At 35.3% G+C, this 16160-nt stretch overlaps 1 protein-coding gene across 1 annotated transcript; it reads right to left on the bottom strand.

The window, feature by feature from the left end:
• cd36 (CD36 molecule (CD36 blood group)) lies at positions 1–14280 on the bottom strand. Its single transcript, XM_067392229.1, has 12 exons — positions 13993–14280; positions 13190–13350; positions 12588–12732; positions 10563–10709; positions 10123–10214; positions 9966–10015; positions 9637–9706; positions 5661–5845; positions 5449–5567; positions 5288–5361; positions 5138–5192; positions 1–492 (listed from the first exon to the last, which is right to left on the bottom strand). Exons 1-12 carry the CDS (start codon positions 14113–14115, stop codon positions 307–309), a joined length of 1407 nt encoding a protein of 468 aa, XP_067248330.1. The 5' UTR covers positions 14116–14280; the 3' UTR covers positions 1–306.
• Between the last annotated feature and the right edge of the window lie 1880 nt (positions 14281–16160).

The following is a 16160-nucleotide window of genomic DNA, read 5'->3' on the forward strand; positions in this document are numbered from 1 at the left end:
CTGAAATTGTGCTGACATACAAAACTATTTCATATTTAAATCAACCACAGTATGACCACATAATGGCAGAATATTTGCCCTGATAACTACTGAAAATATGACTTGATACAATATCAAGCAAATACAGAAAGAAATCAATAATTTTTGCTCCGCAAAAAAGCAGAGTATATAAATTATATAAATAGAATTGCAGTACTCTGAGCTCAAATAACAATTACAATATACACTTACAATTTTTATAAATACAATTTTTTTGTAATTCCAATTACAAAAATCAAAGACACAAAGCACCAAGCATCCTTCCCTTTATTTAACAAAAGGATATGTATTTTTCTCCAGTTTCCTGCACACCAACAACGCTCCAATCGTACAGCTGACAAATATGATTAAGCCGACCGTTAAAAGTCCGATCTGAAACCCCTCCAGCAGATCCATCCGAGAAATCAGCTCTTTCTTGAACAAGTCGGCCGTCTCATCGTCCAGGACTGCCGTCTAACACAAATAAGAGACACAAATCCTATAGTCAGCAGTGAGGCGACACCTAATCCTGCTCTGATGAGACAATCCTGATGGTCCAGGGGTCAAACATGTGTGAGATTAGCGGTTTATGGACCACAATAATTCTACTAATATATATAATGTAAGATTTCAGAAATTACTTTCTTTGTCCCAATAAAGTACCTAGTGGAGATAATGGATCTAGAGTGGGCTTATTGTATCTAAATGCTATATTGTTCATGCCATGTGCTTTTGTTTTCATTTGCGTTACGTTATCATTGGTTTATTGTTTCATTGCGTTCATGTGTTGCTCATTTGTCTATTTGCTCTATATTGCTCATTTGTCTCAGTCTGTCTATTTATAGCCCTCATTTTGTCATCTGTCTTGATTGTCATCTTTTAATGCTGTAGTCCACTGCCATGCTTTACCTAATCAAGTTTATGTTTAACTTATGTTTATTTTCAAGTTATTGCTATCACTTTTTGAATTATGAAATAAACTACATTTGGGGTCAGAAAGCTGACTCAACTTCTATGGAACTATTATATTATAAATTAACCGTTATATTTTTGGACCAATCACAACCCACAGCATACAATCGCGCTAATTAAATATGATTTTACTGACTTGATAAACATGGATCACTGATTGAACCTAAACACTTTAGTTGGACCTAAATGCTTTAATTCAACCTAGATGTTTTTTTTAATGTTTTTATTGATGCTGTATACTTGAATATTACAATGATCGATTATATATCGATCACTTATACCTTAATAAAAAATTAAAAAATAAATAAATAAATAAATATATATATATATATATATATATATATATATATATATATATATATATATATATATATATATATATATATATATATATATATAATAAAAAAATATATATTTTCATTTTATGGATGTGAATTTTTCTTATTATTATTAACAAGTGTATAAGATGCTATATCTTTATCAGTTACAAAGTTGATAAAACATAATATACTTTACATAATTGAAGCATATCAAATTGACTCGGCCATAAATCAAGATTCAATTTCCTCTCAAATTGATGTACATAATAACCTACATCAATCCAGAATATTAATGTTTATACAGAATGTGTACAGAATTATTAGTTGATTTTCTGATCATATTTTTTTTTTTCCAAGCACACTTTACCAATTTCAAACCACATTAAAGGGATAGTTCACCCAAAAATGAAAATTTTATGTTTATCTGCTTACCCCTAGCGCATCCAAGATGTAGGTGACTTTGTTTCTTCAGTAGAACACAAATGATGATTTTAAACTGCAACCGTTGCCGTCTGTCAGTCAAATAATGCTAGTGGATGGGAACTTCTACTGTAAGAGTAAATAAAACTCGATTCGTTTGGTCTGATCGCGCTCTGACTCGCTCTCATTGAAGTATATGCGCAAGACATCACTGCCGCTGTCAGAGACCGAAATAGAATCAGACCAAACGAATCGAGTGATGAATGCAATTGGACATAGTGGTGTATTAGAGGTAAAAAATGATATAAATACTGTTCGGTTTCTCGTACAAACCGATCGTTTCGTGTCTTAGGACATCAATGTGTTGTCACGAGCCGCAGGGTTTAATTTGGATTTGTCTATGCAAGTTTATTTACTCTTATAGTAGAAGTTCCCATCCACTAGCATTATTTGACTGACAGACGGCAGCGGTTGCAGTTAAAAATCATCATTTGTGTTCTACTGAAGAAACAAAGTCATCTACATCTTGGATGCGCTGGGGGTAAGCAGATAAACATCAAATTTTCATTTTTGGGTGAACTATCCCTTTAATCTTAATAACAACTATTAATTTTGTATTTAATCATTTATAAGTGATATATAATTGTTCATGAAGGCTGGAAATGAAAAACACCTTATATTCAGGTGTGCAAAATTATCAGGCAGGTTTTCTTTTAACGTCTAAATGAGCCCAAAAAAATTGATTTAACTTTAAGATTTAAATGCACATAAAAAAGATGCAATACTAACGCAGTGTTAGAAATTGCAAAGTTAATACTTGACCAACGGACAGCAAAATGCTCATTAGGTCAGCAGGGTCAGACAAAAACAGGTGGAGTAGAAAAGACACATGTTAACTGCAAAAGAATTAAGAATTAAGGTGAAGAATTAAGTGTGAAACCATCAGGAACCCTTTAGTTTCCAGCACCACCATTTTCCAGAACTGCAACCTACCTGGAGTCTCCAGAAGTGCAAGGTGTCAGGATCTCAGAGCCTTAGGTTAGGTAACGAATCCTAAAAAATGACCCACTCTGAATAAGAATCACAAGCTGAAGTGTTGTGAAATACATGAAGACTGATTTTTTTAGGCTTTATAGACAGGGAGATTGAGAGGGACTCTTGAAGATAAATTCTTCAAACAGTGGTACAAGAGGATGTGGTGCTGATCCTTCAAGAGTCACTCTCAATCTGTCTGTCTATAAAAAAAAAAAAATAAATAAAAAAAAATCAGTCTTCATGTATTTTACAGTTAAACACTTCAGCTTGTGATTCTTATTAAAGGTGCTAAAGAGGATATTTCCGTCGACTGAGAAACCAAGACTGTTAGTGAGTTTTTGAAATGAGCGCATTCGTAAGAACAACCCCCCTCCTTCAAAGGAACGCCTCCCAAAACTCCTGCACGAGTATTGGAACACGAGTGTTTACCACCGGCATTCGCTGTGTTTTTTGGATTCATTATGTCAGACTCACCGCAGGTAACTCATAATCTGCAGTTGTTACTCTTGTCTCCTGACAAAAACATTGAATGCGCCGCCTGTGGAGTGTGGGAAATTACTGGAGCGCAGCCGCGCTCGTCTCTCACAAGGAACGTCACGGCAGTGATTGACAAGCCAGAGGGCCAATCGTTTACGCGATGATCGCGTAAACAATTGGCTGATGTTTTTAAGGCCCTACCTCGTGCACAGATGATGTATATTAATATTATTCCTTTCAGTGCACCTAATAAATAGTCTTTTATCAGTTAGTAAAGACAGTTTCAAGTAATATTGCAAAAATGTATAAAACAAAACATCCTCTGTACCACCTTTAAGTGAGGGTCATTTTTTAGGATTCTTTAGCTAACCTAAGGCTCTGAGATCCTGACACCTTGCACTTCTGGAGACTCCAGGTAGGTTGCAGTTCTGGAAAATGGTGGCGCTGGAGACTAAAGGGTTCCTGATGGTTTTATACTTAAAGGGTTAGTTCATCCAAAAATGAAAATTCTGTCATTTATTACTCACCCTCATGCTGTTCAACACCCGTAAGACCTTTGGAACACAAATTGATATTCTCGTTGCTTTATAATATTAATATTGAACCACTGTACTCACATGAACTGATTTAAATATGTTTTTAGTACTTTTGTGGATCTTGAGAGATGAAGTGTCATTGCTGGCTATGGAGGCCTCACGGAGCCATTGGATTTCAACTAAAATATCTTAATTTGTGTTCCGAAGATTAACAAAGGTTTTACGGGTGTGGAACAACATGAGGGTGAGTAATAAATGACAGAATTTTCATTTTTGGGTGAACTAACCCTTTAATTCTTAATTCTTTTGCAATCTGACCCTGCTGACCTAATGAGCATTTCACTGCCCATCGGTCAAGTATTAACTTTGCAATTTTTTAGTATTGCATTAGTATTGCATCCTTCTCATGTGCATTTAACAATTTTTGACTTTTTGACCAGTCTGAGTTAAATCTCTTCTTTGGCACATTTTGCCTGTAAAAGAAAACCTGCCTAATAATTCTGCACACCTTAAATATGACGCGTTTTTCATTTCCAGCCTTCACGAACAATTATATATCACTTATAAATGATTAAATACAAAATTAATAGTAGTTAAGATTGATGTGGATTGGAATTGGTAAAATGTGCTTGAAAAAGAAATATCCTTTTCACTATCACAGAAATCAATATTGAGTTTAAAATGCTCCAGAACATGTTTAACTTTAAGTGAAACTTATTTTGCTTTATTATTAATGTAAAATGTATCCACTTCTCCAAGCTTCAAGTCTCCAAACAGAGAAGACCAGAAAAAAGGTCTCAATCACTAAGTATACATACGCACAAATTTGTGTGTGAAATCTGCGTACAAACACTTTCACGGACAAATTATGATTCATCAATAACTGTCGTTCTAAGATTATTCTAAATTTAACAAGAAAAAAAAAGCCCTTATATGGACATGATTTGGGTGTGTTTTATGTAAATTACATATCTTGGGTATGTGGTTACTCATTTAGAATACTCCGAATTCATCAACATTAGAACGAGTTTAAGAACAAATCTGTGTCCGTACACACGTGTTGTGAATTAGGTGGAAATTTTTGTGAAAAAATATCAAATGTGCGTACAATTATTAGTAACTGAGACCCATTGTTATTAAGAATATTCCTAATTTAGTTGTTTGAGACTCAGTTTTGCTAAATATTTGTATTACCATTAAATATTTTACTCAATGTCATCAAATTTGTGTGTGTGTGTAATAATATTATATATAATAATTGACATTTTACTCTGTAATACATGGCAATGCTAAAATTATTATAGGCCCGGTTGCTTTAGTTGGACTTAACTGCTAAATAGATGCTTCATTAGCACTCACCTCATTCACCCACAAAATAGGGAAAACTGTGTAGTCCTTGATTTTGTTCAAAAGTCTATGAGAAAGAAAGACAAGACGTCATGTTAGGCCAGGCATGTATGAATTTAGCAATGCACACATGCGTTCTTGACACAATGTCTGTTTACATACACAATATCTGCCGATGGGCCGTACAACATGTTGAGCTGAAGCCTTTTTGCAAATCTCAGAGTGAATCCTGTAATCTACAAGTGACACAAGATGCATAACCATTTTATTATTATATCCTCAAGCTTCCTCCTTTTAAAAAAATTGTGAAATGGGCTCCTCACCGGTTCCACATCCATAAATATGGAGTGCTCATCAAAATTCGGATTCAGTCCGGTCACTGCCTGGACGAGATCATTGCTGCCATAGAGGAAGTGGGGTAGAGAGATGAATACTGGGGTTCCTGTGGGGAAATTCGTAAATTAAATTGTGAAAGACAAATGCATTCAATAAACTTTAGTCTGAGCTGACTTTATAAGAGGCTCAAAGCACTGACCTCTACAGGGAGTCATGTCAAGAAGTCCTGCCATAGTGCAGTTTTTGGTGAGCACAGTGTCTTTACAGTAGCACTGGTTATCTGGGTTGACCACTGGAGAGGCCAGAGCCTCAGCAGGCAACATGTACCGATACACATCGATTCCCTTCAGGTCCACAGTTCTCTCATATTCAGCAGATATTGACCTAGAGGACAGGCACAAAAGTATGTGTTGCAAGTAGGCAAGGTGTGCTTCATTACATTAACTATTGATATGTCTGCCAACGTTTGACAACCAGAAAGTGTCCAAATACTTTTTGTCTTCATTTTGAACATTTGAATGTTATCATTTGTTTTATAAGTGATATAATACACTACTGTTCAAAATGGTTGGTAAGATTTTTTTAATGTTTTTGAAAAAAAGTCTCTTTGTCACGATCACCTGTGAGAGTGCCCTTTAGCCATTAGAGGGCACTCCGTCCCGGACTGTCATTTCCACCTGTCTCATGGACTATATTCCCCATACACACTTCCCAGACTAATCACCACTCATCATTGCACCTAGCTGTTGTGTATTTGGTCCTTAGTGTCTGTCTATTTATACCGGCTTTGTCTCTGCCTTTGTTATGGTGTCTTCACGAATGTTCCTGGTTTCTCTGTTTTGGTTTTCTTTGTGTTTTTCTTGTTTTGTGTTCGGACTGTTACTGTGGATTTTGACCCTTGCCTGTTTCTGGATTTATGCTTTGGATTACCCCATTAAATTACTGCAAATGGATCTTGCCTGTTCGTTTCTGTGATATTACGTGACACTCTTATGCTCACTAAGGCTACATTTAATTGATCAGAAATACAGTAAAACAGTAATATTGTGAAATATTTGTACAAATTTAAATGTCCTTTATGTGAATATTATATGTAATTTATTCCTGTGATGGCAAAGCTGAATTTTCAGCATCATTACTTCAGAATTCAGTGTCACATGATCCTTCAGAAATCTTTCTAATATGCTGGTTTGTTGCTCAAGAAACATTTCTTATTATTATCAATTTTGAAAACAGTTGTGCTGAATATTTTGTGGAAACCATGAATATTTTTTTCAGTATTTATTTATTAATAAAAGTAAAAACCTTTAAAAAAAAAAAAACAGCACATTTTCTGTCAAATTTACGGTCACGTTTGATCAATTTAATGCATCCTCGCTGAATAAAAGTATTAATTTTTATTATTTTTTTTAATTACTGACACCAACCTTTTGAGCAATAGTGTATATGAATTATTCACTTTCGAAACACTGCGTTTGACACACTTTGGGGAACGCCTCCTCGTGAACCGGTGTCTGAAAACAAGTATCAAATCACGACAATCCTATTGGCCGGCGACAGCCTATGACATCATAACTGCGTGACCCGGAAGTATATAAAGAGTGCCTAGAGAAGCAGTCAGTATGTTTTTCGTTTTCAGGGACTGTTTTGTTTGAACGCAAGCGTTATCAAACCGGTGTTAAGACTAATTATGTTTGACAAACATGTCAGGAAGTATGTGCATCTGTGTCCCATAGTGTTGACATCTGATCACACACATAACTTATAACGTTGTAAACTAGCACTGCCACAGGTTGATGCACGTGTCATTCTGAGGTCGCAGGTCCTATTTGGACCTCCTCTAGAGCATGATGGCGTAAGTTGTACTCCTCTTGCTTAAAGAGTGAAAGTGTTTTTACTGACTACATTGCTTGGTGGAATGTGTTGATAAAATTAAGCTCAGGTTGAGTTAAACTAGTTATCCTCACTTGATAGTTGGGTTCTAAGATTTGGCTCCCTTAGAGTTTAGACTGCAACTGGCTGACGCCCGTGTCATTCTGAGGTCGCAGGTCCTGTTTGGACCTCCTTCGGAGCATGATGGCGTAAGTTTGTACTCCTTTTGCTTAAAGAATAAAAAGTGTTTTTACTGAGTACATTGCCTATTGGAATGTGTGCTCAGGTTGAGCTAAACTAGTCAACCTCACTGGATAGTTTGGTTCTCAGATTTGGCTCCCTTAGAGCATAGACACTGCCACTAGCTGACGCCCGTGTCATTCTGAAGTCGCAGGTCCTGTTTGGACCTCCTCTAGAGCATGATGGCGTAAGTTGTACTCCTCTTGCTTAAAGAGTAAAAAGTGTTTTTTTTATTGAGTACACTGCTTGTTGGAATGTGTTAAGGTAGACTGTTTCACACTCTACAGTCTTATCTGCTAATTAAACTCTGTTTCATTCTGAGCGAGTTCCATGTTTGTGGGATCTTGTTTATCAGCAACCAAGCTGTTCTAGGTGTTTGGCCTTCACAGGCCACCCTTTAAGCTTCTGGCATCGTTGGTATATCGTTCCCCAAAGTATGTCAAACGCAGTGTTGAGTTCCCTTTCGAAAGGGAACGTCTCAGGTTATGTATGTAACCATGGTTCCCTGAGAACAGGGAACGAAACACTGCAGGTGCGTTCCATTCAACCGTAAGTGGACTGCACAGGGTGTTTCGCCATCTTAAAGTGAGATTCCATTTCGAAGGGAGCGAACCTGTTCAGTTCAAAGGGCACTGCGAATGGCATAGGGAATAAGGGAATGTCGATACATCACTTCACAGGAAGTAGAGAGGTAAAATCACCTGTCATTGCACACCACGTCACCAGACAGAACTACAATGGAGCAGAGCTGTGAAAGAGTTTTTTAGCGGCTCTCCGATGGAGGAATTTACGCTTTGAGTATTCATACATTTTGTTATTCTTATATATTTATTTATGTTATATCATAATCTGCGCGAAACCATCGTGACTGTCTTTGATGACGTTTGCAGTGCGTTCCGAATGAGCAACTATTGCCAGCGAAGTACACTTCAACTGATATACCGTGCTCAGGGAGTAGGGAACAGTGAACACTGCGTAGGGACCCTGTCGAATGGAACGTAGCTTGCGTTACCTGCCATGCATCGGGGCTGCCTCCTTATATACTTCCAGGTCGCGCAATGATGACATCATATGCTTTTCAGACACCGGTTCACGAGGAGGCGTTCCAAAGCGTGTCAAACGCAGTGTCTCGTTCCCTGTTCTCAGGGAACCATGGTTACATACATAACCTGAGACGTTTTCTATTTTTTTATTACATTACATTTTTTAATTGTTTTCATTATATTACATTAATATTTTGCTTTGTTTGTAAAGTGTGCTATATATTTTAAAATAAGTTAAATTGTGTATATATATATATATATATATATATATATATATATATATATATATATATATATATATATAATATAATATTATATTATATATATATATATATATATATATATATATATATAAATATATATATATATAATATAATATTATATTATATATATATATATATATATATATATATATATATATATATATATGTATGTGTGTGTGTGTGTGTGTGTGTATACACATATACATGTATGCAATAACATTAATACATTTTTAAGTGTGCTGTAAGTGTGTTAAGTGTATACATTATTTTTAGCCATTGCATATGCATGAATGAAAACATTAGGACAAAATCACTTATCATGTGACTAAATGAAAAAAAGACACTGTCTAGCTTTGATCTCCTGCAGTTATGGCTTTCTAGTCACAGATGATGTGAAGGAATGTTGGCACTGCTAGAATCTTTTCTGACATCTCTGACCCTGCAGAAAAAAAGGAGTGGCCTGACCTCTGGTGGTAATGACAAAGAAAAGAGTGGACACATGGACACGTGGATTTGTTATATCTTATCAATCTAATCAGATGAGAAAAGTCCATGAACCCTCATGGAGTAAACGGGACTTTACTCAATAGATTATGAGAACATTGCTGATGCATATCAAAATACTGTATATAGTAGTCTCAAAGTATGTGGACATCAGTGTGACTTATGTATGTATGTATAAATGTCATACAGTACACCATGTCAAACAAAATGGCGTTTATTGTAAAGAATGCTGATTAACAGGGAATGAACTAACCTGCAGATATCAGAAGAAAAGAAGTATAGAGGTTCTTTCTTGTCCAGGAACGGGTGGAAGGAGGAACCATCTGTTGACATATGAATACAACAGTAACATTTGAATAATGTGTGCAATATTATATTTGTAAAGGAAATCTTAGAACAAATGGTGACTTGCAGAAGTTCTGAAGGCCCTTTAATTAGATGATAAACAGATGAAAATCTATGGACACAACTATCACAGTTTTAGGCCAACAGCTTTGGGACATACCACATATTTGTAGATGTCAATAGTAACATAATTACAATTATTTAGATATTAATGAAATATACTGGAGGTAAACTTGCCTGTTCCATTTATCTTGTCGCAATAAGGGTCATTCCAGTAACTCAGTGATCTGTACAACAGTTTTTCTGTTAGACTGAGTTTTACAACATGCATGTTTTATTTACATGTAAATGTTCCATGTTGCACGTATTTTTCATGCTAATGTAACATACTTACGTTTCTCCCTGCCAGCGTTCAATCGTGGCTACCTTTTTGATGTCATCTTTGCCTGTGAACACAGTGTACGGTCCATCGGTGGTGTCATTGTACTAAAAGAATAAACAGAGATATTTTCTCTTTGAATATTAAAGCATAAATATGGGGCAGTACAAACTGGCAGCATTTCTTAGTCTCTGATTTAAAAACCTTCAGAATTAAAATAAATTTAAATTTTCTGGCTTTTTCATGCATCTTCGTCATATTTTGTCAAACCATTTCTTAGGGTCTTTAAGTATTCTTACATCGGACATTCTTAGTCTTTGTATTCTTAAATACATATTTGGTTGTATCATTTACTTATATAATTGCATATGTTTCATTTTAGGTCACATACAAATTTGCAATTCAGTGGGGCTATAAAGGTGATTTATTAGCAAGTGAAATGTTGTCATCCTTACTGGATAGAAAACTCCTATCATGCTGTTCAGCATTGGGTCTCTGTAGCCCCACAACAACTCCTTAACAGTCCTGTTCTGGAAGAGGTTGGCATTGGAGTTTTGGATAAACAAATTTGCCAATTTATGATCAAGTAAACCATAGACACCCTGGAAGAAAAGAAAATATTGATTGATCACAGCACAAGTATGGAACCATAAATTCCTAATAAAACTCTGAATTCAGTCAACAACATTTACATTTATAACCTTTAAATGCCTCAATTTTTATCTGACCGAACATCACCTGTAATTATGAATCTAAGCTACAACAATGAATATGAAATTATGATTATACGACTTTGTTGGTTATGCATTAACATGCAGACTCAAGTGCTGAGCTGCCTTTGGACATATAATCACAGTTATCAGCATTTTATCTTTCAATCTGACAAACTTTGACTTGCTTTAGAACTGGACTTAAGTTTTGGACTCAGATGTGCCAATACATGTGTGAAAATGATTCTTCATGTTCCCTCTCAACAATTCTTTCACAATTTGAGCCTGATTAATCTTGACATTGTCATCCTGGAATATAGTCATGATGTGTCTTCCTACATGGTTGTTTAAATGAAAAGCTACACACTCCATCTTTTAGGGTTAAAAGAACCGTTGCCAAACATATAACATGCTAGAAACATAATAATCACTGTAATAATGATCCAATCACAGATTCCTAAGCATTTGCCTATTCAAACCCAAGGCAGTGTATGTTTCAGCTTAAACTGTAGATCACTGACAAGCTTCGCGTTCATTACCAAAGGCGATTCATCTGCGATATCGCGTAGCTTGTCAGTGATCTACGGCTCTGTCTATTAAATGCCGCTCCATTTGAAAGCAGGTGATGGTGATTTAGCGGTAATCAGAGAACCGGCTTTACTGACGAAATGCGCGTGACAATTGCATGCGATATATCGCCCAGCCCTCATTGTTAACTATAATTTTAAATTGTAATAATACTTGACAATATTACTGTTAATATATTTGATATAATATTAATATTACTAATATAATATAATATAATATTAAAATAATAATAATAATAATAATAATATTAAAGATTATTACAGTTTTAAAATAACTTTTTTCTATTTTAATATATTTAAAAACTTAATTTATTGCTGCGGTGGCAAAGCTGTATTTTCAACTTCATTACATTACAGTTTTCAGTGTCACATGATCCTTCAGAAATCATTCTAATATGCTGATTTTATGCTCAAGAAACAGTTTTTATTATTATCAATAAACAGCTGTGCTGCTTAATACATTTTGTGGGAACGTCATACATTTTTGTTATGATTCATTGACGAATATATACTTCAAAAGAACAGAAAAGAAAATGTCTTTACTGTCACTTTTGATCATTTGATCATCAATCTTCTGAACAGTAGTAAATGCCACTGTTCAAAAGTTTGGGGTTGATAGTCGATATTTTATTATATGTCCACACATTTAAATTAATCATTTGATACAATGCACTTATTATGTACATACATGTTTTTACATTGTACTTATATTATTATAATTACCTGCATGTAATTACATCTATATTACACTTTTGACCCTTCCCTTACCCCTTAAACATACCCAAACTTGCCCCTAACCTAACCTGCATCCCACCTCAACAGCAACAAAAGTGCTTTGCCATACATCAACGCATTGTACGTATTTTTTGATGTGTGTATAATAAAGACACCAAATATAAAGTGTCCAGTTTCTTAATGCTCACCAATACTGCATTCATTTGCTCAAAAATACAGTAAAAACAGTAACATTTTAAAATATTATTCAAATCGAAATAACAGTTAATATACTTTAAAATGTAAATGATTCCTGTGATGGCAAAGCTGAATTTTCAGCAGCCATTAATCCAGTCTTGAAGATTACTCATCACATTAACTCGGCATGGAGAACGAGGGAGGAAAAGAGACCAGGAGGAAGACAGAAGGGCAGAGACGGATGGCAAGAGATGGTTGTTGAAATACATACTGCTACAGCCAGGTTGAGTGATGTGAATATGTCCTCTTCTGTTCCTACTGACATGCCAGGCTCAAAGATGGCTCCCGCCGGAAGCACAAAGGACACAGTGAAGTTATCATTGAAGGTGATATTTGTTTTAGGGAGAAAACGTGTCCTGAAAGACAACATGAGCATGCATATAAGACCATTAGGAAATACATTATGACCATTTAGTGGCTAAAAGTGGCAGGTTATATGGAGTTTTACTGGTCATATTTCTATGAAGCAGCGTAATGCTATATTATAAGAATATATAACATAGGATAACATTTCTTTTTTTTAAAAAATGATTTGTATCCTTGGTAATTAAGCCAATTGATGTCACTAAAATGTATATGTGTATATGTAAAAGTATATTAATGTTACTTATAAACATATAACGATTAAATGCTAGCAGCATGACAAAAGCTTGAAGTGCATTATGTTGATATTAGAAGTAAGCAAAATACTAATGCGTTGAGATGCTAGATCAAGAGTTCTAGTCAATTGAAATTTAAAGATCAAGAGGTGGATTTGCTGGAAAAAGAAGAACGGTTTGTATTGATATCTATCTATATGGCCACAGATCTTACCTGTACGTGTACGGTCCTTTCTGCACCAGCGCAGGTTTGGCCCCTTGACTTACAACCTCGTCAGGGTTCTGAACATCAAACAGCCAGAACTGCCTGTATATTGCTGTGTCAACAGACGTCCAGGTGTCAAATGCTAAAGTCCCGTTTTCCAACACTGTTTCCTTTAGAGACACAAAACATTCTTGGTATTAGATACTCTTTTATACCTTTTTATTCTTGTATACAGGGGAGACTGGGGCAGGTTGTCACAGTCAAATGAATATTTCTCAACATGGGGTTATTTTCAGTCAATCTCTGTATAGGCACGCACATTAAAATCTTGGCTATAATAATGCTATTGAACATTTCCAATGTTTTTGCCTCAGAAGAAAAATACAGCTCATTTAACACAGACAGTCACTGACCTTGACACTATGAGGCAAGACAAGAACCTGCTGTTTAAATACCTTTAATATGAAATACCAACATACAGGACATATATTTATTTAAAATGTATTAGACGTCATTTTAATGGCTTTTCAGCTAAATTTAAACATTAAGACAGTTCATTAAAGAGCAGAAGAAAATGTGAAATGTTAACTTAAATTCTAATCAATAAATCCAGCATTCTGCCCTTGACCCATAAACCCCATTTTATTTAATCTCATATATCATTAATAGTACGTTGCACCCTGCATTGGCGATTCCTAAATTATTCAGAATATTTCTCCACAGCAACTTCATCATGACATGTACAGCTGTCTGTCTGGAGTATCTGCAAACGCATGTGCGCCGAATATTGATAAGAAAAGACGACGGCTTACCTTGTTCACGGTGTTTTCAATAAACATGTTGCCCACAGGGATGAGAATCCCGCCCAGCACGGCGATCAGGGCGCCCAGCACGGCCCCTGTGATGAGCGCGCATTTCTGATCACAGCAGGTCATGATGGCGAGCAGCAGCCTGGACCAACACTGACCGGTGGCGCGTCAGGTGCGAGCATTAGGTCGTCCTGGGAATTATGCAAGTTCCTAAATTCCAGGGATCGAAGGTTGTAGAGGAGGAGATTGAGGATTGGGTTGCTGTTTATCACACCCGGAGACCCGAAAGACGGAGTTATCTCAGCGCGACAACGCACTGCTGGGCGGGGAGCGGGCGCGTAACACACGGCATGCAGAGGCCAATGTCACTGTCAGACGAGACTCAAAAGTGAAATATCTATTTGATGTGCACTTCAAAAAGATTTAGATGACTTGGAAAATTCAGAATCAGATTCAGAAAAGAAAAAAAGTAAAAGAAAATAAAAAAATTCTTTAATGGAATTTAACATTAATAACTTTTAATTTCAGTTTTATTTTTTATTAAATTTAGATTTAAATTCACTTTTGAACATAATGTGCAACACAAACAGAATTTACTTACAACTGAAAGGAACAGAATATAATAGATGTTAACAGAAAAGAATATTGCATTCCATGTATAATTTAACCAACGAATATAGAATGGAATAGAATTTCAGATGAATGCTCGATTCTGATTGGTTAATTGGTCAATATGGACACCCATATATAAAAATATAATTTAGAATAGAATAGAATAGAATAGAATAGAATAGAATATAATAGAATAGAATAGAATAGAATACATTTCGGACAGCCATGTATAAAAACAATAATATATTTAGAATTTAATATTAGAGTAGAATAGAATTTCTGAATTCTTGATTCTGATTGGTCAATCGGAACATATATATATACAAATATATAAATAATTTAGAATAGAATTGAATACAATAGGATATCAGGCCACTGAAAGCCCCAATTGACCAATCAGAATCAAGCATTCCAGAAAGCAAAAAAAAAAAAAAAAGTCAGAACATATTTAAATTATAATAGAATTTGTAAGGGAAAAAAAGAAAAAATACATTGTGCAATTTGATAAACATGTTGTCAGATGAATATAATTTCCTTACATTTTAAAATGACAGCATTTTCCCAAGCAGCTGCGGAAGTAAAAACATATAGACTAGCTGACATATCAAATAGCAGACCAATAAAAAGTTCAAGGATAGTTTTTATTAGTTATTGCTGCTGTGCATTAGAGGAGTAGGCTATCTTTACATACTTCCCCTCTCACGTGTGTGCTGTGTGTGTTATATTTCAGCGTTATCTCTGAGTTTAAGTAATGTTACCAAGTTTTAGCTTCTACTGTCCTCTAGTGTTCGTTGGTCTCAAGTTGTCCATACTGCTGACTGTAGTGTGATTATGTACCGGACATGACACTGCTGTCGGAGCGAATTAAGACACACGTATTATAGCCTATTTGGGTTTACCCTCAAGTCGTTCTACACCCGTAAGACCTTCGTTCAACTTCGGAACACAAGATATTTTTTGATGAAATCCGATGGCTCCTCTATTGAGAGCAAAGCTGTCAAGATCCATAAAGGTACTAAAGACATATTTGAAACAGTTCATGTGAGTACAGTGGTTCTATCTTAATATTATAAAACGACAAGAATACTTTTTGTGCGCCAAATAAATTAAAAAATAACGAATTTTCAACAATATTTAGTGATTGGGCGATTTCAAAACACTGCTTCATGAAGCTTTCTGAGCTTTATGAATCTTTTGTTTCAAAAGATTCAGATCTCATATCAAACGGCTAAACTGCTGAAATCACGTGACTTTGGCGCTCCGATTCACTGATTCGATTCGTAAAGCTCAGAAGCAATGTTTTAAAATCGGCTCATATAGATATTGTTAAAAAAAAAGTTATTTTGTTTTTTTGGCACACAAAAAAGTATTCTTATCGTTTTATAATATTAAGATAGAACCACTGAACTCACATGAACTGTTTCAAATATGTTTTTAATACCTTTATGGACCTTGAGAGTTTAAATGGCCTCAATGAGTCATTGGATTTCATCAACAATATCTTAATTTGTGTTCCGAAGATGAACGAAGGGTGTGGAACGACATGAGCGTGAGTAATA

Source organism: Chanodichthys erythropterus, chromosome 8 (genome assembly GCF_024489055.1).
Source record: "Chanodichthys erythropterus isolate Z2021 chromosome 8, ASM2448905v1, whole genome shotgun sequence".
NCBI classification, from domain to species: domain Eukaryota; kingdom Metazoa; phylum Chordata; class Actinopteri; order Cypriniformes; family Xenocyprididae; genus Chanodichthys; species Chanodichthys erythropterus.